Genomic DNA, 27,712 nt, shown 5'->3' on the forward strand with positions numbered 1-27,712 from the left:
TTTTCATTTGCTTTCTTCGAGGGGTTTGGTTTGGTTTGGTTTGAAGCTAACATTTTTCAGTCCCCCTTCCTTACGCCCGTTCCCCACCCCCACTCTTCCTCCGACGGGGTTAACAGAACCCGCCCCCTCTCCTCTCTCTCCCCGGCAGCCTCCGCCTCTCTTCCCTGGTCTGTCATCCACACCGCTGTTGTTGCAGCCATTTTACCGTGGAGCGTCGGCGCAGCGGCAACCGGAGGATGCCGAGACACCCTCGTTAAAAGGTAATCCCGCTGCCGCTCCCCCCCCACCCTCCGAGCGCTTTAATTTCTGTCGCTAACCTTTACGTTCCGACCCGGGTTGTGGCGAGTGTCTGGGCGAGCTGAGGCCAGGCCGGCCGCGGGGGGCCGAGGGAGCCTCAACAACTCGTAGCTGCTCAGACAGAAGAAAAGATAGCTGGCAGTTCATAAGTCCTTGTGAAAAATGGCGACGTCTTTCATGAAACCTCTTAAAGTTGTAATGGAGCTTCTCTGTGGCTTCTATGCTAACGTGCTCTTGGCCCGAGTTGAAAGCAACGTCCACTAAATTAGACTGGGTCCTGTTGGCGCGTTGGAAAAGGGGGCGCTTGTGAGCTGCTTTGCGGTCAACGTTTGCGTACGCATCGTAGCATAGTTACTTATTGGCTAGTCTGTTTTTAGCGTTACTGTCACATTTTTTTGACAGACTATTGAAACCATTTTGAGTTCTTTGTTCTTTTCAGTAAAAGAAACATCAGTGTACCTCATTTGTTAGTTGCTTTTGTTAGTTTAGCTTGTAATCTTGTAGCGCTGGTATGGAGAGGTGCTTTATTTCATTTCATTTTAGTCTCTTGTACTGGTGTAATCACTTCTGTTTAATGGAATCGCAGCAATCACTTGGTTCCTTTGTGCGGTATGTTCTTGCAACCAACACACACCATTTTGCTGCTTACTAGGAGATAACACCTTGACAGTGCTAGCTACAGAGGTTAGAATCGGGGAAGTGATTAAATTTAATTATCAGGCTTTTAGGGCAATGTGTGATTTGCCCAAGTTGAAAGCAGCTTTCACTAAATTAGACTGAGTCCTATTGGCGCATCCAAAAAGGGGGCGCTCATGAGCTACATAATGATCAAGGTTAGCATAGTTAGTTATTGCCTAGTATGTTTGCCTAGTAAGTTTTGTATCATGATCAGATTGAGATTCTACATGTATGCTTTATACATGTATATTTATCTGCTACTCTCTTCTCTCTTTTTTTCCTGTCTGTACCTGGTCGGCCTCAAGCAGATGGTCCCTGTATATGAGCTGGGATCTGCTGAAGGTTTCTTCTGTTAAAAGGGAGTTTTCCCGTGCCACCATCGCCTTCATGCTTGCTTTGGGGGATTCGTGCCGGGTTTCAGACTAGATTTTGTAAAGCGTCTTGAGACAATTTGTTAGGGCTGCAACTAACGATTATTTTAATAATCGATTAATCTGTCGATTATTTTTTCGATTAATCAATGAATCGGACAAAAAAAAAGCATTAAGTTCCAACCCTTCATTCAAAAACAGAGCTCACAGAGCAGAAAGTGCATAAACAGGTTGCTCCTTGAACATCTCTGAGCTGTTACAGTAATCATTTAAAAAATTATTCATTCAATCATTTTAAAAAAAATCGGTAGAGTCTGCATTTCGCCTCATAAGGATTGTTCAGCATGTTTCAGCTAATCAACGAAATCACTTCATTCAAGCTGTAACAGCCAGTGTTTTACATGGAGCAGTACCAGTTTACGCCACACAGCGGCGCCTCCTTTGTTTTCATCGCTTAGTTCAGCAGGTGTCACTCTTGTTGCATTCGTCTCTTTTTTTTGACTTCCTCCATCTCCGTTATGTGGACGCTGGTGAAGGCTACAAGCCACGAACGTTTTATTATCTGTTATTATATTTTGTAATATGCCGTGAGACGCCTTGCTACTTCATGTTGAAGCATACTACTAGCAAACGTGGCTAAGCTTCTCTCCAACTTCACGTTACAAAGCCAGCAATCATTAAACTTACATCTTGCCCATTTCCCAAGTTGACAACGAGGTTCATGTGACAGAAGAAGTCTCGAATCCAAAAGGCATAAATACATATCGCTAACAAACGCTACGTGACCAAAAAAAATCTCCCCGCTTCGCCTGCGCCGTACGACCGTACCATACCCGGTGCAGCAACACATTACAAACCAGGCTGAACACTGGATTCCACTTCCAGGTCTCATTTGTAGTTTAATTTCGGCGTATTGCACCTTGGATGACTTAGGTTGTACTGATTTCTCCGCCTCCGCTATGTTTCAAAACAACGGTCTCTCCGATGTCTTTCGTACGTCCGGTCCGCGCTCAACTCAATTTTTTTTTATACAACAAACATCTCCGTGGCATAATAATCGTGCGACACAACGAATCGATAATGAAATTCGTTGCCAACTCTTTTAATAATCGAATTTTATCGATTTTATCGATTCGTTGTTGCAGCCCTACAATTTGTATTATTGACGCTATATAAAGACAATTACATTAGTCTGTTTTTAACGTTACCGCCGCAGTTTTCGATAAACTATTGATACTATTTTGGTTTCTTTGTTCTTTTCACTAAATAAACAACAGTTTACAGCTTTGTTAATTGCATTTGTTAGTTTGACCTGAAATATTGTAGCGCCAATTTAGAGAGGTGCTTTACCCTAAGTAATTATTGTTATTTATACTGGTGTTAGCCCTTCTTTTGAATGAAATCCTAGCAATCACTCTATTCCTTTGTTGTATGTTCTTGCAACCAACATGCACTGTTTTGCTGCTGTTGGCCCAAGTTGAAAGCAGTGTTCATGAAATTAGACTGAGTTCTATTGGCGCGTTCAAAAAGGGTGACACATGAGCTAGTCATTGGCTAGTCTGTTTTTTTAGCGTCACTGACCTAATTTTTGACAAACTACTGACACCATTTTCTTTCTTTCAGTTTACCTGTTTTGTTAGTTTAACTTGTAATCTTGTGCTACTGACGTAGGGAGGTGTTTTGCTTTAAGACATTTTTGTCATTTACACTGGTGTAAGTGCTTCTTTCTAATGCAATCGCCGTGATCTTCTTAGTGCAAACTACCAAACCAAAATTGTGAAAGCCATTGAAAGTACTCATGTGGCTCTTACGTCCATGTGCGCTTGGCCCGAGTTAAAAGCCACTACTGAGTCCTATTTGCGCGTTCGGCAATGGGGTGCTCGTGAGCTGCTTTATGGTCAACATTTGCATACGCATTTTAGCATGGTTGCAATTTCTGACAAACTCTTGACACCATTTTGGTTTCTTTGTTCATGTTATTAAAATTACGAACAGTCTACCTCTTTTGTTAGTTGCTTTTGTTTTATTTGTTTAACTTGTAATCTTGCGGTGCTGATATAGTTTTTTGTCATTTACACTGGTGTTAAAGCTTCCTTTTAATGGAATCGCAGCAGTCTTGACAGTGCTAGCTACAGAGGCCAAAATCGTGGAAGCTGTTAAATATAATTATCTGGCTTTAACATGAGCAAGCGCTTGCCCTGAGTTGAAAGCAACGTTTACTTTTGGGCCTACTAAGACCTACTGCCGCAAACTGCTAAAGTCCGTCTTTCGCAAGCACCGGACACCGCACTTTTTTGTATGGATACAGTTAAATACAGATGTTTTTAGGGGTCCATGCAAGGAAGTTGCAGGATCCCTATTGATTTTGTTGCGAAATTCGGGCTGTAGGGGGCGCTACAACCACTACATGTTTATATCTCGCAAACCACCACCGTAAACTGTTTGAAATTTGGGTGTAATAATCTGTGGATGACTCCTTACAAGCCCACTAAGTTTCGTGCAGTACGGTCTGTAGGGGGCGCTACTGGTGACGTATAAATATTTGAGTCTCCTACTCAGTTGGCAGACCCAGCTTTCCCCTAGTCACACTTGACCTCCTGTCAGGTCTTTTCCCATCTGCTTTAGCCTATGACTCCCTCTAGTGGCAGACTGAGGCAATGGCAGCTGTGGAAGACAGCATACAAGCCCACCAATTTCGTTGCTTCCGACTCACCTGACTCTCATTCATCTGTCAGCCAAAAGATTCTTCCGCAGACACTTTGCCTCCTTTCAGGCCGCGTCCCAACCGCTTATGTCTCTGCGTCCCGCTCAGGGATGACTTCGCCACAGCATGGACCCCTTTTATGATCACTTGCGATCATCTAGTTGATAGTAATATTCATGCAGTCAGGGCCATAAATATTGGGACATCGACACAATTCTAATCTTTTTGGCTCTATACACCACCACAATGGATTTGAAATGAAACGAACAAGATGTGCTTTAACTGCAGACTTTCAGCTTTAATTTTAGGGCATTTACATCCAAATCAGGTGAACGGTGTAGGAATTACAACAGTTTCTATATGTGCATCCCGCTTTTTAAGGTACCAAAAGTAATGGGACATTTGGCTGCTCAGCTGTTCCATGGCCAGATGTGTGTTATTCCCTCATTATCCCATTTACAAGGAGCAGAATAAAGGTCTAGAGTTAATTTCAAGTGTGCTATTTGTATTTGGAATCTGTTGCTGTCAGTTCTCAATATGAGATCCAAAGAGCTGTCACTGTCAGTGAAAAAAGCCATCATTAGGCTGAAAAATCAAAACAAACCCATCAGAGAGATGGCAAAAACATTAGGTGTGGCCAAATCAACTGTTTGGAACATTCTTAAAAAAAAAAGAACGCACCGGTGAGCTCAGCAACACAAAAAGACCCGGAAGACCACGGAAAACAACTGTGGTGGATGACCGAAGAATTCTTTCCCTGGTGAAGAAAACACCCTTCACAACAGTTGGCCAGATCAAGAACGCTCTCCAGGAGGTAGGTGTATGTGTGTCAAAGTCAACAATCAAGAGAAGAATTCACCAGAGTGAATACAGAGGGTTCACCACAAGATGTAAACCATTGGTGAGCCTCAAAAACAGGAAGGCCAGATTAGAGTTTGCCAGACAACATCTAAAAAAGCCTTCACAGTTCTGGAACAAACAACATCCTATGGAAAGATGAGACAAAGATCAACTTGTACCAGAGTGATGGGAAGAGAAGAGTATGGAGAAGGAAAGGAACTGCTCATGATCCAAAGCATACCACCTCATCAGTGAAGCATGGTGGTGGTAGTGTCATGGCGTGAGCATGTATGGCTGCCAATGGAACTGGTTCCCTTGCATTTATTGATGATGTAACTGCTGACAAAAGCAGCAGGATGAATTCTGAAGTGTTTCGGGCAATATTATTTGCTCATATTCAGCCAAATGCTTCAGAACTCATTGGACGGCACTTGACAGTGCAGATGGACAATGACCCGAAGCATACTGCGAAAGCAACCAAAGAGGCAAAGAAGTGGAATGTTATGCAATGGCCAAGTCAATCACCTGACCTGAATCCGATTGAGCATGCATTTCACTTGCTGAAGACAAAACTGAAGGGAAAATCCCCCAAGAACAAGCAGGAACTGAAGACGGTTACAGTAGAGGCCTGGCAGAGCATCACCAGGGATGAAACCCAGCGTCTGGTGATGTCTATGCGTTCCAGACTTCAGGCTGTAATTGACTGCAAAGGATTTGCGACCAAGTATTATTGCACCGGTACCAGGAATTCGTTATTCAAAGAATTTATATTGGCTCTAGGGCTGGGCAATATGGCTGAAAAATGTATCGCGATATAAGTGTTTTATATCAGTCGATATTGATAATTATTGATTCGTTTTTTTAACTACCCAGACTTCTCAACTATGCTGAACTGCATCCGTTATTTCTTTATATCGCTTTGATGTTTTGTCGTACGGCACTGCTGCCGTGTACCTCTTGATCAGAGGTTGCGCTAGACTTTTTCGTTGTCTGTCATTTTGACTGACGGGGTCAAAAAAATCCTGTTGTGACCCATTTTTACCCGTCACTTTAATTTTTTAAACATGATAACAATGACATATTCAATATCATTCAATTTTCATTAGTTTTTAATTAATATTCAGTAACGGTGGAAAAAAAGATTCGGTTCATATAACCAGCCATCAAAGACGACTCAAGAATCATGAATCTAGACGCCTATTTAACCGGCTCAGTTGAGTCCTACCACGTTTGATTGATATAAACGGCACCATTCAAACATCTTACATCTCAATCGGCAGAGAAACAAAACGTACTACCCGACTTGACCACTAGCAAACTAAGGCACTCAGACACTCACTCACTTACAATACGCAGAAAAACGAAACTTTACCGACCCATAACCGCTGCTCGTGGTTCCCTGCTTAACCATGAGTCAGCAGCCACTCACTCGGCCGGCAGATAAACGAAACTTAACCGACTCTTACTTCTAATCAAGAGAGACGAGCCAATTAATATGCTCACTCGCCATCAAGTTGGCAGACATCATCGGTCTGACTGTTGTCTGACTTAAAATAACCAAAATATTGCCAAACTGGTGACGTGACCTTTCCTTTTTTATCTACAATTTCCTCTTGCGCTGTCGCACAAATATTCCCCTTTCACTCCACGCCATTCTTTTTTTTTTTTGTTGTTGTTGTTGTTGTTGTTGTTGATGCCACCAACCTGGCTTAGCTGGGCCGTGATAGGTCGAGAGGCTGAAGCCCTTCCTCTGCCTACATCCCCCAGAATGACTTGCAGTTCTGGGTCGGGGTTTTCTTCCTATTTTTCTCTAACGGAGTTCAAGTGAAATTATCGAACATTCTATCGAACGTATTTTCTATTGATATCGATCACATGTCTATTGCGACATATATCGTTATCATTTTATCGCCCAGCCCTAATTGGCTCCTTTTTATACATGGCAAAGAGGCACAGTCTGGTACCTCAGATGCAAGCTTGCTGTGCCCTAAAAGTAAGCCTGGCTTCAGCAGAAATCGTTTGCAATACAGTGATAAGTAAAATAACAGATTAAAGTCTTTGGACTATTATGTATCCACCATTTTACATTTGCAGTGTCTCTCATGATGAGCAGTAGTTGCAGTAATGCAATTTGGCCACCATGCCAAAATTAGCTGCACAGCCATTGCTGGTGTCTTGGGGTGCCAGCAATCAGCCTTGCTGCTAATTCTTCCAAGTGGGCAAATTATTCCTTCAGTTATAAAAAAAGACACATGTGAAATTATTGAGTTTTATGCTGTTGTGTGTGAGATTTTGTAAGCGTGGGGGCCGAGTGGGAATGCTCAAGTGAGGACAACAAGATAGTGATTTTTTAATATTCAGTTTGGCTGATCCGAATCCCGACCTTAAATAAACTATATGTCCTACCCTGGAGATTCATAAAGGCTTTTCTTATCGTCCTTCTTTTCTCCTAGTTTCACCATAAAACTGTATGCCCAATAAATAGGGCTATTAGAAATGAGAAAGAAACACCTTTATTGTCATTGTAGGCATGATACAATGAAATGTCAAGATACTCATCACAACTGAGCTTTTAAGAAGACTGAAATACAAAAAAACGTAACTGCATAACGATCTGTTATTACCACCTCGCCAAACATCCACATTGCATAATTTACAAAGTCTGACCGACTTCATATTGCAGAGTAAAGTGCTTCCACACACCAGACAAGTTTAGTTATGTGATTTTGTTGGTTCTTCTTGGATTTTTGGCAGCTTTGATGCTAGCCAACTGCCACTAAAGCAGCTGAAGAAGTCGTCGTCGTCGTCGTCTTCGTTTTTTTTCCAGCTTCTACGCTAGCCATCCACCATTAAAACAGAAGTGAACAAAGAGGTTTTAATGCTACAGGAATGTGGTGTTGGTTTATTGCAGACCTAAAATAAACATGAAGCCCAATACGGATCAAATCATTTATTAAAAAAAAAAAAGCCTGGATCGGCTACTGATCTCTCGTTACTGATAGGGACATCCCTAGCATCCAGTGAAGTACACTTACAGTATAAAATGGTGGTCTCTTTTGTGCTTGTGGTAACAAATACCATTTTGATGTGTGTGCAGTAGGGATGGGCGATATGGACTAAAAAATTTATCCCGATAATTTCTGGTATTTATCACGGTAACGATAAAAATGACGATAAATAAACACCAACTCAGCCTAATCTTTTTGACTATAATGCATCGGCAAGTTTTATCTGAGTTGTTTTTTTTTTTTACCGGACTCTTTGGATGAAGTCAACGGTGCTTCTGCATCCTTGCGCATTTTCTGGCATTCTTCATATTGTGGTTTGTGCTTGTGTTTGAGGTGGCGGAACAAATTAGTGGTGTTACTGTCCTTTTTATGCAATTTGTTTGCAAACCTTGCATTTTGTTATTTGCTGCTCCGCATCAGACTTTTTAAAACCAAACCAGTTCCACATAATGGAGGTGGAGCCTCGTTTAGGAACGAGCTCCTCGCTACCCGGCGTATCCATAGACATATATACATAGACCCCTCATTGAGCGCTGGACCGTACGTCAGCGTCGCCGCCATATTGGATCTGTCCCGCGAACTAATACGAGTCAATGGAATGAACTTTGTTAAGCGTCTTCTACAAAGTACTATAAGCATTTGCACATTCACACAGAGCGTAAGGAACCAAAAACAACGTCTGTAACATTAACTACTCAGAATGTAATCAGACGTTGTTTTTGGTTGGTATCAGTTTCCTGAATATATACGTTCGTGCGTGAATATGTAAATGAAAGGCATTAACTTACAGCACTTTGTAGAACGCTTAATAAAGTTCACTCCATTCACTCATATTGGTTCTAGGGATAGAGCTGCCTCCTCCAATATGGACTTATCGCAGCGACGTTGACTTATCGCAGCGACGTTGACGTATCGCAACAACGGGCCAACCCGCTCAATGAGGCGTCTATGTATATATGTCTATGGGCGTATCTGCTCCGCCTTCCGCCATCGTCAATTTGTCAATATTCCATACGTGTTGGGCTTAGGGGTGGGCGATATATATCGTCTGCGATAATATCGTGATTGTTGTGTTAACGATGTGCAAATTCACATTATCGAGTATTTAAATTAGTCCGAAAAAAACACTCCAAAACACGCATTAAAACTCCACCCATTCAGAGGTGCGTGCAGCAGAAGCCCTTGGCTGCAGCAGGGCGTCACGTGATTGCTGTAGTGGGCCTACACGTCATCATCTCTCTCACAGGCATGGTTACCGCGGGGAATGTGAGTGAGGGGAGTGGAGCGGCAGGGCGCACCGCTGTCTCCCGACTGCTTTTTGTCAGCTGAGCTGTTTGCATCCCGAGGCCCGGCCGTTATCACAGGCCTCTCCCGCATACTCTAGATAATCCTTTGTCTCGGCATTGATGTGGGCGAACATACAAACTGATCGCTCCATGTTGTGTCAGCTAGCGCTAGCTTGGAAGCTAACGGGTGTTAGCTAGCGTGCAGCCGCTACTTTAAAGTGAACGAGGTTATCCACGGTCATGACGGAAATGAAACTTCAAAATAAATGATAGACGTTGATTTTACTCTCTTTAATTGCTATAAGGTCTCATAAAAGTCATGTTTACTCAGAGGTCAATGTTCTTACACTAGTTCAATTGGTATTTTGTATTTTGTCTGAATTGTTTTTACTTGAATACTTAAAGAAAATAAATAAGAACTGTTTTCAGTCAACATTGTGCCCATTATTATTATCAGTGATTAAGTAACTCAGACTTTTAAAAACACATTGTCCATATCGCCCACCCCTAGTTGGGCTACGAGTGTGTCGCGCACATATATACGTCATCAATGGGAATTTATCGTTTTTATCGCGGGATGACATATTCTTACCGTGGCGAATGTTTTTGACGATATATCATAAACGATAAAATATCGCACATCCCTCGTGTGCAGGATTTCCCTTAAAATGTTAATGCTATGGCTGCCCGCCAGTGTCCAATTTGCTCCGCCATGGTCTCATAACAAATTGGAAACATTTTTTCCTGTTTCAAACGACATTGTGCTTACGTTATTTTTCCCATTGCCTCCCAAAAGTGTTGCTCCCTCTCTCCCCTCTTCAAAGCTCCCTACCCCAGACTCTTCACAAACACCCGTCGCTTACCTGCTCTGTACTGGATTTAACATGACAGAGAAAACAGCTCGGACAACTGACGTAGCATGTGAAGCAATTTGTGTTCTCTAATAAAAATTGACGCTGTTGCCACTTTTTAAAACATGAAGTTTGTGCTCTTGATTTATTTAGACCATGGAAAGTTACAATTATTTAAAGAGAGTAATTTCAAAACCTGGAGGAAACGACTCCAGATGTAACGTGATCTAGCTTAATTTTATAAGCGCTAGCTAGCAAAGTTAGATGGAAAGTCAACAGTTTACTATAAATAACATTTGCCGATATTTGTCAATATAATACCACGTCTAAACAGCCTGTTGTTTAGTATTCATATTCATGTACATGAACTGCACACGCTGCTGCTGTTTGTAGCTAAATCCAACATCCGCCCTATTATGGTATTTAGGGCTATTTAAAGAGTGATACTAAACTCATGCTGTAATTTTATGTGCAGACATTCCATATACTGTATAAGTACTTTTTAATTATTGGGATAGCATCATAATTAGGGGCTTTTATTAACACAGTGGGAAGTAGTTCTTGACCAGGTTTGCACACACTGTCCCCACAGATCTTCAGATCTTTCAGGTATCAGGGCTGTCGCTAGACAACACAGAGTTTCAGCTCCCTCCAAAGATTTTCTATTGGATTCAGGTCCGGAGATTGGCTAGGCCACTCCAGGACCTTGAAATGCTTGTTACGGAGCCGCTCCTTACATGCCCTGGCTGTGTGTTTCGGGTCATTGTCACGCTGGAAGACCCAGCCTCGACCCATCTTCAATGCTCTTACTGAGGGAAGGAGGTTGTTGCCCAAAATCTTGCGATACATGGCCCCATCCATCCTCTCCTTAATATGGTGCAGTTGTCCTGTCCCCTTTGCAGAAAAGCACCCCCAAAGCATGATGTTTCCACCCCACTGCTTCACAGTTGGGATGGTGTTCTTGGGATTATACTCAGCCTTATTCTTCCTCCAAACACGACAAGTGGAGTTTATACCAAAAAGTTCTGTTTTGGTCTCACCTGACCACATGACCTTCTTCCATGCGTCCTCTGGATCATCCAGACGGTCATTGACTCCAGACAGGCCTGAACATGTACTGGCTTGAGCAGGGGGACCTTGTGCGCGCTGCAGGATTTTAATCCATGACACCGTAGTGTATTACTAATGGTAACTTTTGAGACTGTGGTCCCAGCTCCTGTGTAGTTTTGGATTGATCCCTCAGCTTTCTCATGATTATTGAGGCAAGATCTTGCTTGGAGCCCCAGTCCGAGGGAGATTGACAGTCATCTTGAGTTTCTCCCATTTTCTAAAGTTGTTGCCAAGCGCTTGCCTATTGTCCTGTAGCCCATCCCAACCTTGTGCAGGTCTACAATTTTGTCCTTGGTGTCCTTAGACAGCTCTTTGGTCTTGCCCATGGTGAAGAGGTTGGAGTCTGATTGTTTGAGTGTGTGAACAGGTGTCTTTTATACGGGTAACGAGTTAAACAGGTGCAATTAATACAGGTTACGAGTGGAGGATAGGAGGGCTTCTTAAAGACTAACCAACAGGTCTGTGAGACCCAGAATTCATGCTGGTTGGTAGGTGATCAGATACTTACTTTGTATTTTATTGCACGAAATAAGTATTTAAAAATCATACAATGTGATTTTCTGATTATTATTTTTTTTAGATCGTCTCTCACAGTTGACGTGTACATACGATGAAAATTACAGAACTCTCCATTCTTTGTAAGTGGGGAAACTTGCAAAATCTGCGGTGTGTCAAATACTTATTTTCCCCACTGTAATTGACCAGTTGCAGGCATTTGTGTCTGCTTGCTCTGATTAGCTAACTATATTGTCAAAGTTACCAGGGCCTTCATTGCCAAGTGTTGTTTTGGTCACCCTTAAGGTCCCTGGCATCTCATGATGAATGCGTTTTATTTTTGCATTTAGCGCTCCTTGACCGATGATGTAGCAGGCTCACTGTAACAGTTTCCAAATATATGTTCTGAATCAACTCCAGAACTTTTACTTTTAATTCCTGAACCGATACCCAGAAATAACAATCACAATAACAAAGAATTGGGGTAACTGTCTTTTGGTGCTCCGAAATGTAGACTGCATATTAGAGAGCTGCAATTCCAAACGTTCGATGTGAATTTTGTAGGCGAAACTCCACCCTAAAATAAAGCAAAATAACCCATATTCATTATACACCTTTTAGGGCACATAATCAGATAGATCAGGTGGGACTGGTGTAAGCATCCAAGAAACAACACACCATGCCACCAAGTTTTTGTTGTCATCGAAGAGCAGTTTGAGCAAAGGCATCATTCCTTTTTTGCTCTCCACTTGATTGCTGCTTCTTTCTCCACTTCATAAAATAAATATTTTGGCTGTTTATAGTGTTCTTGTTCAGTGTTACACTACAATTAAAAAATGCAATTTTGGAAAGCAGCAGACTTTAAGCATCATCTAGACAATCCCCATGGATTTCCAGAAGTAGAGTTCAGTAATACAAGAAACCATGCCCACTGTGATTTAAGGATAAACTGATTTTATTGGTCAAAGGTTAAGGTTACAGCGACCTCACAAAACGTGTTTTTGACCACAAGTCTAGTGAATATGATTGGCGTTTACCAATATGCTTACTTGTTGGTTCTTGTGCTGTGGTGGTCTTGAAAGGAGTCAGTGCCCATGTGCTCCATTTCAAAGTAAGTATAGTCCAAATGCCCGGATGTGTTCTTGCCTTGCCGGTTTTATTGAGGACAAATCGGGAGGTAACTTATGCAGACTTATGAAAGTCAGGTATCCCAATGTATTTTGGGCATCATCAAGTACTCTGCTTATCCAGTTACAGAATGACCAAAATTCTGTCCTCCAATCTGAACTTCAGTTTCAGACAAGTACACAATTCTGTATGCAAGTTTGCAAACTTGGTGTTGATGAATGCCCAGTGTCTCAGAAATGCGTTTGTGAAAAAGGCAAAAAAACATTCCACCTGCATCCCCTAAAATCAGCCCTTGAACTACGTTTCACCAAGGTCATGGAATTTGGTGCACGCTTATATCATGCCAAGATGAGAAAACTCCTCAACGACCCTAACCCCAAAACCAACAGGCGGTCAGCCCCATTTTGCTTTAATCGAAGTGCTGATTTGCATATGTTATACTTTAACTAACTACTCCTAAAACCGCCTCAAATTTTCTCTGCCCTCTCCTAGTAATAAAAAGTTATCAAAGCCTATCCCAGCTATCATTGGGCAACAGGCGGGGTAAACCCTTGACAGGACACCAGTCTATTGCAGGGCTATTGTAATGTTCAGTAATGGCTCAATGCACATGAAGTGAAAAATATTCAAAAACCTGCCTATTTTGCCAATTTTGTTGGACTGTAACAAACTCCTCCTAGAGAATTAACCCAATGTACTTCAGATTTTATCAGTGCACCTTTTGAAAGGTTACAGATGGAAATATTGTGTTGTGGCTTTTTCTGTCTTGTATTCCAAATGCTTGGCAATGGCAGCCTCCATTGAGGCAGAGAATTTGTAACACCAACATACTCACATAAATCTCATTGAAAAGTTATTTGTGTCATTGATTAAATGGACGTGGTTTTGTTGCCGAACTAAATACATTTATTCAGTAGGTAGTATACTGAACAATTCAGGACAAATGCATGTAACCAACTTTGTTAATTCTGTACCATTCCTGCAGTAAATGCCCAGAGGAAAATTTTCACCAACTGAAAGAAACAATAATGCAATTATGTGTGTCGTCTAGGGATGTGCGATATTTCATCGTCTACGATATATCGTCAAAAACATTCCCCACGGTAAGAATATGTCATCCTGCGATAAAAACGATAAATTTCCATTGATGACGTATATATGTGCGCGACACGCTCGCAGCCCAACACGTGTGGAATATTGACAAATTGACAATGGCGGAAGGTGGAGCAGATACGCCGGGCAGCGAGGAGCTCGTTCCTAGACGAGGCTCCACCTACATTATCTTCAACTGGTTTGGTTTTAAAAGTCTGATGCGGAGCAGCAATTTACAACATGCAAGGTTTGCAAACAAATAGTGCATACAAAGGACAGTAACGCCACTAAAACACAGCTCAAACCAGAATATGAAGAAAATAAGCAGCAATAAGCAGCGTCGACTCCATCCAAAGCCTCTGGTAAAAAAAAAACATAAAAAAACAAAAAAAACAAAAAACGACTTAGACGAAACTTGCCAATGCACTACAGTCAAAAGGATTAGGCTAAAATGGTGTTTATTTATCGTCATTTTTATCGTTACTAGGGCTGCAGCTATCGATTCTTTTTGTAATCGATAAATCTAGCACTTTATCGATCGATTAATCGATTAATCGGATATTTTTTTTACGTTTTTAAACAACCAAAACAAATGATGCATAACGAAAATTATGTGGCTGTAAAATGATCAAGCATTTGCCTTTTATTTCTCAAAAAAACAGAGAACTCCAACTCCAACATTTGGCTCCAAAACTAAGCCCATGTATTGCAATTTACCCATTAAAAGTGCCATTGCCAACAATTAGGATTACATAACAATACTGTTAAGCGAACTTACTGTAAAACAAAAAGCCATTTAATTTATTAATATGCACAACAAGTTTCATGCTGTAATCTAGCCCTGACATCAAAGTAAATATCCGTTTTATGTAGATTTCTACACCTGCAGCATTTACCATTAGGCTACTAACAAATAATACATAATTTCTGGGGTGAGCCTATTGGCTATGGTAACCTAGCAACCTGTGTGTTTGTTTGTGAACGCGTGCTGTGCGTGAGGAAGAGTGAGAGAGATGAGGGTGCAGAGAATTTAGTAACGTCAATGATTCTGATAAACTCAGGCCGGTCGCGTTCGCCTCGCGGCCGCTCAATTTGTGATAATAGGGGAGTATATGGGAGTATTTGGCCGCTATTCGCGGAGAATTTAGTAACGTCAATGATTCTGATAAGCTCAGGCCGCTCAATTTGTGACCCGCTGCGTAAATCCTTCGGCCGGCCCGGTCGTCCCGATTGCCATCATATCTAGTCAAACCGCATCATGACATCGCTACATACAGTATGCGATTAAAATCAGCGAACATTAATGTATAGGTTTAGGTTACGTTACCTTGTTTCAGCGACGCTTATGAAACAGCATGTGGATGTTTTCTGTTTAGATGCTCGATCAACTGCTGTGGTACGCCAGGTCTACTTTGCAGTATTTACACTGCACTTTGTTCTCTTCCTTTTTTAGAATATAATGATCCCAAACTTTAGACATTTTTTGCCGTTTATGGGCATCTTTACTCTCCGCCATCGCGCCAACTAAATTCAAAATGTATCACGCGCTAGTGGTGTGCTTGCATAGGTGCTTCCAAAACAACGGTCCGTGTGGAACAATCAGATCCCTGCGCGTATAGTGCGCGTCATAGGAATTTAACGAGGCTTCGAGGCAGAGTTTTTGCCTCGAGCAATTTTTGTAATCGAGTTAATCGAGTAACTCGACGAATCGTTTCAGCCCTAATCGTTACCGTGATAAATAGCAGAAATTATCGGGATACATTTTTTAGTCCATATCGCCCATCTCTAGTGTCCACAATGCTTGATTATCCTATGTTTTAGGATTATCGCATAGCTTTTTATAAATAGTTATGTTCTGTCAAACCCATTATTGTGGGCTGGACATCTTTTTTAATTGAGGGTGTGGTGTTGCGCTTTGTAGGAACGAATATGATTATTAGAAATAATTTCTAATCAAATCAATTGTTATAAAAATAAAAATTACTAATTTCTTAAGAATTACAGGTGGCCAATCCATGTGTGAAAATGATGTCTCATGCTCCCTGAACTTGGTAGTGGTGGTCAGCTGACCTCATTCTTTGGGCACATAATGTTGCTGAACCTAGACCTGACCAACTGCAGCAACCCCAGATCATAGCACTGCCCCCATAGGTTTGTACAGTAGGCACTAGGCATGATGGGTGCATCACTTCATCTGCCTCTCTTCTTACCCTCATGCGCCTATCACTAACTCTGGGATCATCAGACCACATGACCTTCTTCCATTGCTCCAGAGTCCAATCTTTATGCTCCCTAGCAAATTGAAGCCTTTTTTCCCGGTTAGCCTCACTGATTAATGGTTTTCTTAAGGCTACACAGCTGTTCAGTCCCAATCCCTTGAGTTCCCTTCACACTGTACGTGTGGAAATGCTCTTACTTCTTACACAATTAAACATAGCCCTGAGTTCTACTGTTGTTTTTCTTTGATTTGATTTCACCAAATCTTTAAGTGAGCACCGATCAGGATCAATCAGGATTTTTTTCCGACCACATTTCTTCCTTGAAGATGATGGTTCCCCACTATCCTTCCAGTTTTAAATAATGCGTTGGACAGTTCTTAACCCAGTTTTAGTAGTTTCTACAATATCCTTAGATGCTTTCTCTGCTTGATGCATGCCAATGATTTGACCCTTCTCGAACAGACTAACATCTTTTCCACGACCACGGGATGTGTCTTTAGACATGGTTGTTAAAGAAATGAGAAGCTACTGATTGCATCAGTTTTTTGGCCAGGCAGTGTATATTCAGAAGCATTTATTCAGTAGATGGAGAGAGGTGTGTTTGTGTGTGTTCTGCCTTTGTCCTGCTTTTAGGTTCCATGTGCAGGACATGAACAAAGGGTGTAGGACAAAGAAGTCTGCTAAGTGGGGGATTTAACCTTGCTCATGTCTGGTTGTGTCTTTGATCATTAAGGTCCTGGTTAGTTTACATGCTAGACTTTGTGTCAGCGTGAAACTCAACTCACTCATCAACTAAGCGGTGTGGTGCAGTTACTTACCCAGAACGTAACTATAAAAAATCACACCAATAATACTTAGAGGCTAAACCAAATAACCACATGCATAGAGACCGTAGTTAAGCAGATTGTTTATACTGTACACAGTCACTATCTAAGCTATCTCTGCCTAGTTGGTTAACAAATCTGTCAGAAGAGTTCATTGGTGTGTGTTGCTCCTTTAGCTGGATCACGTCTGTTGCTGTGAATGAGGTGTGGTCTGGTGAAGGGTGTAGTTTATCTGTTTTGTGTTGTAGAGATGCATGTTGGAGGAAATTGGTTGCTTCTTTGTTGTCTAGCAGAGTTAGCAACCCGCCCTAATTCCAGTCGTTGCTCCTTTACTTGGTAAAACTAATAAACCATAAAGCAGGTAGACGCTGCGTCATATCTGCAGCTTGTTGCACTCCATTAATCGTGCGTTCACAATCACCTGGTAATTGGCAGGCTCTCACGTCGCTGCTGAAAGGATCTGCGCTGTGGTTTTTATCTCTCTGGGTCAGGGGGCAGTCCAGGTGTTATCAGATCAGGTTACAGCTACAGGAAGTGTGACTGTCAAAGTAAAATAACTTTACCGTAACATATCGCTGTAATACCACAAAATCAATGAATGCATCTGTAGATTTCCGTGGCCCAACAGTGGTAACATTAGCTAAAACCTCTGGCCAAAATTTGTACTTACTTCACTGAAATGTGAAATCCTAAATATTATGGCTTCCAAACCACTCATAAGTGCCCAGTTTCCACAGAAAGGATATTTTTCAGTGGCGGAGGACACAGTTTTCAGCGAACAGAAGGAGATTGATGCACGTCATAAATAAGAGTCTGCATTAAAACGGCAATTAAGTTAATTTGTCCAATAAATTTTGCTGACTAGTCCAGTGTTGTCTGTCTAATTTGCATTTTGAGACCCAGTATGGGCACCATGGAGAATATTATTATAATATTATTATTAATACCAGGTGTTTATGCACAGAGCTGTGCTCAAATGTCGTCCTCTGGATACAGATCACATCTTAATACCAGGTGGAGAAAGAGTGTAATGAAGAGAACTAATTCAAATCCTTCTTTCTCCGGCAACAGCAGTTACTTGGTGATGTTGCAGCTTCTGATGATTGGGTCTGTTTGTATTAATTTTTAAATGTCCAGAGAGCTCCTTGTTCAGCTCTGTTACTGCAGCATAAATTGTCTTTTGCACCGTTTAAACTGTTAAACTAATTAGCAGTTTGTCACCCAATAGAGACCAGTACCAACTCATCCTTGTCAGCTTTGTTTTTTGTTTTGTTTTTTGTAATTTAATGTCTGAGGTGGAAAATTACCAATTGCCACTAGGTGAATGCTGTGATCATGTAGCTGAGGACTTTTCTACCAGTCACCTAATTAACATCTGCAGGTTCAGTGGTACTCCTATGGGACATTTAACCCAGACTGTAGGTTTTCATCATTTCCCTTTGCTGCTGTTTTACAGTGCTGCTAATGGCTTCATAGTTGATGGCTCTATGGCTGAATCTAAGACCATTTACGTAGCACCAGGTAATGCAACAATCTTCATTTGGTTTTATTTTGTGGTCTTCAGCGACTGACATTCCTTCAACTTGCTGTGGTCTAGAATAACTCAGACATACCGACGACTCGGCTCAGAAAACTGCGACACAGAGAAGTAGTTGGAGTTTGGGTGACAACAGAGAGCATTAATCTTGATTTTAGAATTTAGGCATATAGTTGAGGGGGGAAAAAAATGAAAATGCAGAATTACCCAGCCTTGCTTGTTGGTCATGTTACATAAAAAAACGAATTAATATAGAGGTTTTTGAACCATGTCAGAGGGTTCTTTTTACATTTTACAGCATTATTTCTCTGAGAATCTCTTTCATATGACGGTAAAATTTGTATTGGTAACAATAATAGTAATATTGGTTATGGAGTCGACTTAAATCGATTCAGGATCATATCAGAAAAGACTTTATTGTCAAGCATGTTTCAGGAAATCGGCGACGATAACCAGCTTTATTGATTACACAGGAAGCTGATTAGTTTCCTTGACCTTGGTTGAGCCTTCAGAGGAAATATCTCATTGATTCAATTAGGTCTGATGTTTGCTGTTAGATAGCCTTTTGCCCCTGGTGAATGAAATGCAGGATTAGAATCCTGCATCCATTAAACACGGAGAATAAAGTGGGGACAAACTTAGTGATTTGAAATGGATGCAGCCGTACTGTTACTGTAGATAGACTGAGGAAATAACACATAAAGGACCCTTCTGACGTAGTTATTTTGAACCAGTTTTAATCCCCATCAATGGGAATACCGTAATGTATAAATATATGTAAACATAAAAGTGTAGAAATTCTGCAGGAACAGGTTCTCAATAAGTGGGACGATTCTTAAAAATGAAACATCCCACAACTGTAGCACAGCCGCTATATGCAAGCACCTCAACAGAGAATAACTTTTAACTTTCCAACCTCAGAACAACGAGAAAGCAGAGTCAGTATTTGGGCTATTACTGTGCATCTCTGATTGTTAAGTTCATGTCTGAAAAACGTAGCGATAATTTCCAGGCAGGGTTCAAAAAAGACTGTTTTGAGCAGAAGCTAATGGCTAGCATGACAATGCTGCTTTCCAGTGTATTTGTTGGGAGCAGTTTGTTTCTGTGCGTATATGGTCCTGTTTCGTGGCCGATCCAGGCATCTCTAAAATGATCGGATCAATATCGGGCTGCAGCCAAGCCAGATCTTTTATAGTTATTTATTTTAGGGTCTTCCATAAACCGAAACCACGTCCATGTAGCGTCAAAATGTCTTCTTTGTTGATTAGATGACAACTACTACTTCTTTTTTAGTGGCAGTTGCCTAGTGTCAAAGCTGCCAAAAATCGAAGAAGAACCTAAATTATGTGACTAAACATGTCTGCTGTGTGGAAGTACTCTGGAAAAGGAAGCCAGTTTGACAGAATTTTGTAAATTGTGCAATGTGGATGTTTGCCATCATTTAGTACTAACTTGTTTCGCTAAAAAAACACTCTTTTGCAGATAAATAATACAGCCTCATTTCCAATTAAAATCAGCGCTGTCTTCACTAATTAATAACAGAAAGTAGTAAACAAGGTAGTTTCTCATTAAATTTGCACTGCATAAATCTTAGCTTCAGTGATGAATAGTGTCATTAGGTGAAAGTATAGGTTTGAAAGGGTTTCTTCAATACTATGTTTGAATAAAAGTTTAATAGGGATTCTTTATTATGTAGTGGTTAAAGGTGCAGTAGGCAAGTTTTATAAAACTAACTTTCTGTCATATTTGCTGAAACTGACCCTATGTTCAAGTATAATTGCATAAAGCAGGTCATTTAAAAAAAAAAATCGGCTCCTCTGGCCCCACCTAGAGCCTGTAGCGCGATTTGCAAGACATCCACCGCTCCACATTCAGATGCACCAATCACGTCCAGGGGTGTGTCTAACAGAGTGTCAATCACTGCTCATGGACACGCATTTCATAGCGCCCTCCCCTCCCTCCACCACCTCGCACCACTTGGCCGCGGGCGTGTAGAAGGAGCCGGGACGTAATCCTCCTCCGAGCCCTGTGCCTCAGCTTCACTCTCAAACGGCTAACCACATCAACAGGTAGCGGTCCTATATCTACCACATAGCAAATTGATAAATCTAAACTGTGGAATAAAACGCCACAATGAATGCTTCCAACTGTTATTGATAGCAAACATCACCGATGTAGGCTACTTTCAGAAACATCCTAACCTTGGTTTTGTCCTAAAGTTGACTATTGCTAAATATTTTGACCTAAAATTATTTAGCAATAACGAAGGGTATTATAAAAACTATTTTGTTGTTGTTACGTCGGTGTGTTCCATGCTAGTTTGTTTACTCGCTCTCTCTCGGTTCTCTGCTCGTGCACAGTATTCCAGGGCCAATATGCACGCGCTCTATCGTGCACAGCTCTCCCTTGTGGGGGGAGGGGCTTGCGAGACCTTTTTGGGCTTTAGCGGAAAGTGGGGAGGGACTGAGAAGTTGTCGATGTTCAAATTTTTTGGCTAAGTCCTGGATCTTCGCAATCCTGCCTACTGCACCTTTAAATAAAATGATTCATTGACTACCTAGAAAATTGAGTCATTAAAAAAAATGTTTAGAATAGCTCTAGACTTGCAATCTGTGGGGTTTATGAGATAGAAATGATAAATAACCTCTGGCTCTTTGTGTTTTGTATTGTTTGGATCAAACGAGTGGTCTGAAGACATTGCAGATGTCAGTCCTTCATTTATATCTGTAAATATTGCTGCCCTGTTAGTATACTAATGTTTGCATATCAAAGGTACTAATGGTGCTTGAGGTAGTGCAGCCAGAATAACATGTTGCCTTGAAACAGGCCATGTTATAGGTCTGACTTATTAAACAGGAAGTATCAAGATGAGTAACTATCTGGTAACAAGCAGAGGCAAGTCTCAGCCATAGTACAGGTGTCTCTGAGGAAGAGAAAAGTTGCTGATGTTGGCTTGAACATGCAGCCAGACCTACAACTGAATGTGTAGATGCAGAGTTAGCATGAAAGCTGCCCTTTGATTGCCATCTGTATAAACATGACACGAGACAATGCAAGTCTTAATGGTAAAGATCCAGAATGGCCACCTGCACACAGGATAAACCATTTGACTCTAGATAAATATGTTGGTCTGATAAGTTATTAGCTAATTATTAATGACTCATTTTCCAAACACAAAAATGTCAAAGCAACATTTCTACCTACTGATGGCCAGCTAGTTTCTAATTAATTGTTTTTTTGTGTCGCAAATAAAGATGATAAAAGGTCTGTTTCTCTTCCAAAAGACTTGTCAGATTTCTGGGTCAAGATTTTACTCTATTTTTTGGTGGAAGAAGATCCCAGGGTTGAGATGGCAGCCAATGAGGCTTGGTTTAGATGAAGGGTATTAAATGTGGAGAACTGGTGCAGAACTGAAAAAGCCGTCGCAGTGGCTTCTGCTTGTCAGCTTACAGTAACGAGCCATCTGGGGTCATTCTCTCAGCAGATGCCGGGGTTAAGATTCTTTATATTTGCCGTGTCACTGTCTTGCTTTTTTACTGAGTTCATGACTCTATAACAAAACATCTCACAGTGAGTGCAGCAGCAGAACAATGCTATTCTGGACCATGTTTAATGAGGAGCAAAGCAGGTCAGGAGGTCTGCATTATAGTAGAGTTTGTTGAAAACCACATTTGACCTATTTTTTTTGGTTTGTTTGTTTTTTCATATACACAATGCAGATGTTCCTTAAACACTCTCCAGATATAAAAGAATGTGAAAATTGTCTGATCAGATGAAATCCAGTGTTTCTAGTTGTTTTTGTTGTCTGTTTCAAACATTCAGTCCTTCTCAACGTCATAACATGACCAGATTTAAACCACATGTAATGCACAAGAACAAATCGACAGCAGGAATCAGTGGAACTGAGCAAATTTTTAGGGACATCCCTAAAAACATCACAAGTTACTCCTAAGAGTTTAAGTTAAAGACTGACAACCATTGTCTCCTTTATTTCATATCCACTGTTATACAATGCCCTACAAATACAGTGTCTCTTAAATGTTTTTTGCACCCCTCAGAATTTTCTACGTTTAATTTTCACAAAGAGAACCCAATCAAAGAAATGAAACACAAATATTATATTGTATATTCAGGAAAAATTAGTTGATTTCAAATTGGACTCCGTCTGTTCAGATGTGTTTCCAGTCGGCGTAATGAGACTCGGGTGTTGTTCAGTTCCTCGTTTATTAAAAAAAAATCAGGGATCTGTCTCAGTCTGATCTTCACAGATAAAGGAGCTCAGAAAAAGAGTCGTTGTTGCAGGCTGGAAACGGTTACAAAACCATCTCTAAAGAGTTTGGAATCCACACATCTACAGTCCACAGGAGTGGTCAACCAACAAAAATCACTCCAGAAGAAAGACGAATAATAGTCTGAGAGGTCATAAAGGAACCCAGGGTAACTTCTAAGCAACTAAAGGCCTCTCTCACATTGGCTTATGTTAATGTTCATAAATCCACCATCAGGAGAACACTAAGCAACAGAGATGTGCATAGCAGAGTGACGAGGACAAAGGCACTGCTCTCCAAAAAGACAAGCCAGAAGACTATTGGGAAAATGTTTTGTAGATAGATGAGACCAAAGTAGAATAGTTTTATTTAAATGAGAAGTGTCACGTTTGGAGATGACACAAGACTACAGTCCAGCATCGGAACCTCATCCCATCCATGAAATGTGGGGGTGGTAATGTCCTTGTTTGGCCCTGTTTTGCATCTAAGCCAGGACGACTTGTCATCAAAGACAATGTCAGGACATCTGTCCATGTCAAAGTCCTGACTTTAATCCAATAGAAATGTTGTAGAAGGACCTGAAGCAAACAGTTCGTTAGAAGAAACCCACCAACATCTGAGAACTGAAGTGGTTCTGTTCAGAGGAATGGACTGAAATTCCTCCAAACTGCTGTAGACGACTGATCAGCAGTTACCGGAAACGTTTAGTTGCCATTCTTGCTGCACAAGGAGGTCGAAGCAGACACTGAAAACAAGGGCTCACTTACTTTAACAATTCACAGATATGAACAAATGATGAATTTTCTTGAATAAATAAATGCACAAGTAAAATAATTCAGTTTAATGCTTTCGATTGGGTTCTCTTTGTCTGCTTTCAGGACTTATATAAATATAGAAAGTATTCTAATATTTTGACTTATTTTTATGCAGAAATTAAAAAAAATTCTGAAGGACACAATAACTTTAAAGTGGCACTGTAATTCTTCCAAAAACTGAACAATACACCCATGAGCTAAGATGGCAGCATGCTACCAATGTTGTTTAGTTTAATTTAGTTTAATCATGTTGACTACTTCCCGTTACAATTGCATCCTCTAGTTGTTGTAGATCAGTCATGCAGTGTAGCCTCATAACAATTTAAACATTTCATTCTTTGTCCATTTATCATTTCCGCCCATTAATAACTTCTTAGCTTATCTTTGAAGGTCTCTGTAAGTTTTCTCGACTCCGTCTTGGTGCTATCGATGAGCACCAAGACGATGACCATTGGAGTTTGAGTTGCAGGGAGGCATCAATAAATTTATAGTGAATGTGATTTATTACCAAAAAGATTTTAGTTACTCAGCAACCCATCACAGTGTGGGAGGACCAAGATAAATGCAACTTTAACTTTGAATGTTACATAAGGTGCTAAATTCTCCCTATTGTTTTGAAATAGGGACTATAAAAGGAGTTAAAGTATAAGGTAAAATAAATGGTTGAATAACAATAAGGACTAAAACCAATGTCATCATGGAGTTGCTCCTTTCTGTGATTTCAGTTTTAACTGAATGCTTTACGTTTTCTTCAACAGGATTAGCAACATGGCTGACACGACACGAGGTCCCGTGATCGGTCGGCCATTGGCGTTCACCAATGAGGAGCGGAGGGCTGTACACTCCTGGTCGCGGATCTCATCAGCAGGACACAATGTCCTCTTGGACGCTCTGAAGATCCTTAGCCCAGTGTCCCACGACATTTCCAGCACTGAGGAGCTTGTCACCTTCCTGCAAGAGCTAAGTGAGGAGGGCCACAAGCCCACCGTGCTGCGCAGCAAGGACGTGTATGGCTACCGCTCCTGCTTAAACCAGCCCCTGACTGAGGACATGCTGAAGCCAGCCAGCAGGAGCACCAAACCCACTGCCAAGAGGAGAGGCAAAAGACATCTGCCCAAGAAGAGGGAAGTGCACCCATCCTGGAACCCCTCTGAGAGGAGCAACCCCAGGATTCAAGGAGTACGGCCTCCAGAGCTGTTGGTGGACCATCGGACCATCATCTGCAGCAGGACACCTAGTCACACAGTAGAGGAGGTGCAGTCGCAGGCGAATGTGAAGCCGTGCCTCAGACTGACCAACATTGAAGGTCTATCTGGCTTCCACACAGCCAGACTCCAGATCCACACTACCTGGGACTCATCTGTCGAGGAGCCATCCATTGATTTTTCACAGCAAAAGCACCCTCCAACTCTTTCAGGAATACCTTTGCAGCCTTCTCAGAATGGTGGCGGGGCACCCACCAAAGCAGTGGCCTTGTTCAGTCAGAAGAGCCTGTCCTGCCCCGTCCGATTCGACGGCGCCCTCATCGGAGATTCTGCCCCGGTCTTCTATGCTAACGGCCGGGCATTCCCACAGACTCACACGGAGTTGACCAGCAACGGCTGGAGGAGCAACGGCCTCCACAGAGATGTTCAGGGCCCCAAGGAACTGAACAACCAGACCCGGCAGAGAAATAACTGGAAGGACAAGAAGGGTTTTAGATGGAAAGTAATAAAGGTGGATGACTCTCGCTCTGTAGCCGAAGCCTGCAGGAAAGCACAGAAGATCCTGCAGGTCAATCTTTCTCCAGTGATTCAGATCCAACCTCTCAACCATGTGCTGAGAGACTTCAGATACCAGAACAAGTGACCGCTCCTCCCAAACTCACACATTGTTTCCTTTTAGCAGATGTTAAGTCTATTACATTTCATCATCTTCCACCTGGCTGAATCCCTGTGTTTATAGCAGACGTCTTACCTGTGATCGGTGCACGCTGGAGATAGAAATTACTTTTGATTATGGAAGTTCTGGTTCCTGTCAAGGCACCTTCAAATGAAATTCATTTGAGGTTAGATTTTGCTTTTCTTAGCAGTCTGGGAAATGACTATTGGCCAAAATGCTGGTACATTATCACTGTCGATGTTAGCTTATGCTACGGAATACTTCAACATCACTCTACTTTGTGTAGATGCTCAGTGGGACAGAACATCCACTGTGTCCGCTAAGGGGTAGAAAATTCCCTCTTTGCTTAACAAAGTGCAGGTGTGGGATGCAGTTGTTTAAGGAGTATTTAAAACCCACTTGAAGTATAGCAAATATAAGTATTTTTACTTAAAACAGCACTGTCAGTCTTGTGTTGTTTTGGGACAACAGCATCCCATTGGACACCCGGGTGACGACTAGTTGGCGTTTTCAGTGTCTAGCAGATGTGGCAGTTGGTTGTTTCCAGCAAAACTAAAACAAAATGCAAGGAGGAAAAGGTGTTCCGCTTGTCTTCCTTTTTTGGTATTATTTGGGTTTTCCACTGGAAATCAGAAAAGGTTCTGAGAGCATGTGCAGAAGAGAATCAAACATGTGACCCACAAAGAGACAAATTAGAACTACAGTCCTTCACAAAAGAGGTACATTGACTCATCAAATGGCAAAAGATGTATTACAGAAATTAGTGAGTGTGAAATGTTTCTGGAAGAAGACTAAAATCTTCAAATTTTAGTTATGAGAATCATTTAGATGTTTCAAGAATATAAATATCCAACTGTTATGTGTTATGGCCCAGGTCCACCTTCCAGGACCTCAAGATGTTTCACAGTGGGACCTAAAAGTAAAATACATGTACTTGGGATCCGCTGCTGGTTTAATGCTACTCAATATAGGGGTTTATTTTTTTTATATTTTTGTTTGGTCAGATAATTTTTTTTTCTCCCTGTAGAGAATATAAAAAAAATGTCAGGTGTTAACAGTCCTGGTTTGACACATTTGTTTGGCTGACTTATAGATTGGTGGAATTTGTTCAGCTGCAGGCTGTTGTTGTTTCTTCACCAGCTTTGTTGAGGTCATGAGTTGAATCCCCCCCCCCCATAAAATCTTTATAGTTTCTTGAACTACTCAATTAAATTAAACTCACTTTGACAGTGTGGCATCTTGATGGTTGCCTGTTACTGAATTCAAAGATCCTTCATCTCTGATGTTTAGAAAATATTTGAATTACAATTATGAATTTCTTTGATTCCACACTGGTTTTTGCTAAAGGTGCAAATTTTGCCATATTGGTGCTGAATGGAGGAAAAAAAAAAAGGCTAGTGGACCGTCTAGCTTAGATTAGTGCATTAAGAACAGTGACTTCCTGTGAGGGATTGTTGGTGCTGCTGCTCCCTGCAGGTTTGGATGAGCATGAGCACGCCATGTTGTCTTCTGTGGTTTCCAAAAGGTCTCTCCTGTTAGGTACCACCTGAATCTATTTTCACGTAATCATCCCTGACAAACTTCTATCCAGTCTCCTCAGCAAAACCATGTTACATTGGTATTATTGACCGTCAATGTTTAGAAATGGTCACTAAACATCTTAGCTCGTTGTCTACGCATCAGCTTTTTCTGATCTCAAGATAATTAACAACAGAGACGAGACAGTCAGTGGAGAAAGTTAATTTTCAAAATAAGAAACTGCATTTTTATTTTGTTTGGATAAAAAAAAAAAGGATAAGTATTGACTGATTTGATCTCCAGATGTCTTGAGGTAAAACAATGAAGCCACTATCACAATAGTAAAGGAAGACAGTGTTTCAAAACTATGAAAAAATAAACAAATTTAAAACTGGATTTGCAAAAACATCTGTTTCATGTTTAAATGCTGTGAGTCTGTAAAGGGACACATGGAAAACAGAACCAATGAGACCAGTTTGAGCCACATCAGCAGTGGATGATCAGTTTCACAGATTTCCACCTCTCTGCTCTGGTGACATTTACGTTTTGGAAAGGTCTGTTTCCATGCGCCCCAATCTGTCTCTGCACACAGTCATGTTCATGCCCGTTTTCTAGATCCTCTTTCTGTTAGTCTTGTTTGTGCAACACTTGTATAATATTGTATTTCCTACATGATCTTTGAAAACGTTTTTGTTCAATAAAACCGATTTGAAAACAATCCACAGTTTGTTGGTTTGTTTTTTAATGTTTTTGCGAAACGTGTATTCCAGGGGTGTCAAACATACGGCCC

General features: G+C 41.2%; 1 protein-coding gene across 1 annotated transcript; it reads left to right on the forward strand.

Annotated features, from left to right (window-relative positions):
• The first annotated feature begins 153 nt into the window (after positions 1-153).
• Positions 154-27,712, forward strand: ccdc71 (coiled-coil domain containing 71). The gene is made up of 2 exons (XM_084542508.1): positions 154-260; positions 24,282-27,712. The coding sequence occupies exon 2, from the start codon at positions 24,292-24,294 to the stop codon at positions 25,369-25,371; it is 1,080 nt and encodes a 359-aa protein (XP_084398634.1). The 5' UTR covers positions 154-260; positions 24,282-24,291; the 3' UTR covers positions 25,372-27,712.

This window comes from Chelon labrosus (assembly GCF_963514085.1).
Source record: "Chelon labrosus genome assembly, chromosome: 4".
In the NCBI taxonomy this organism is placed as follows: Eukaryota; Metazoa; Chordata; class Actinopteri; order Mugiliformes; family Mugilidae; genus Chelon; species Chelon labrosus.

Coding starts and splice junctions, on each gene's coding strand:
- ccdc71 (XM_084542508.1), top strand. CDS start 24,292: ATGGCTGACACGACACGAGGTCCCGTGATCGGTCGGCCATTGGCGTTC.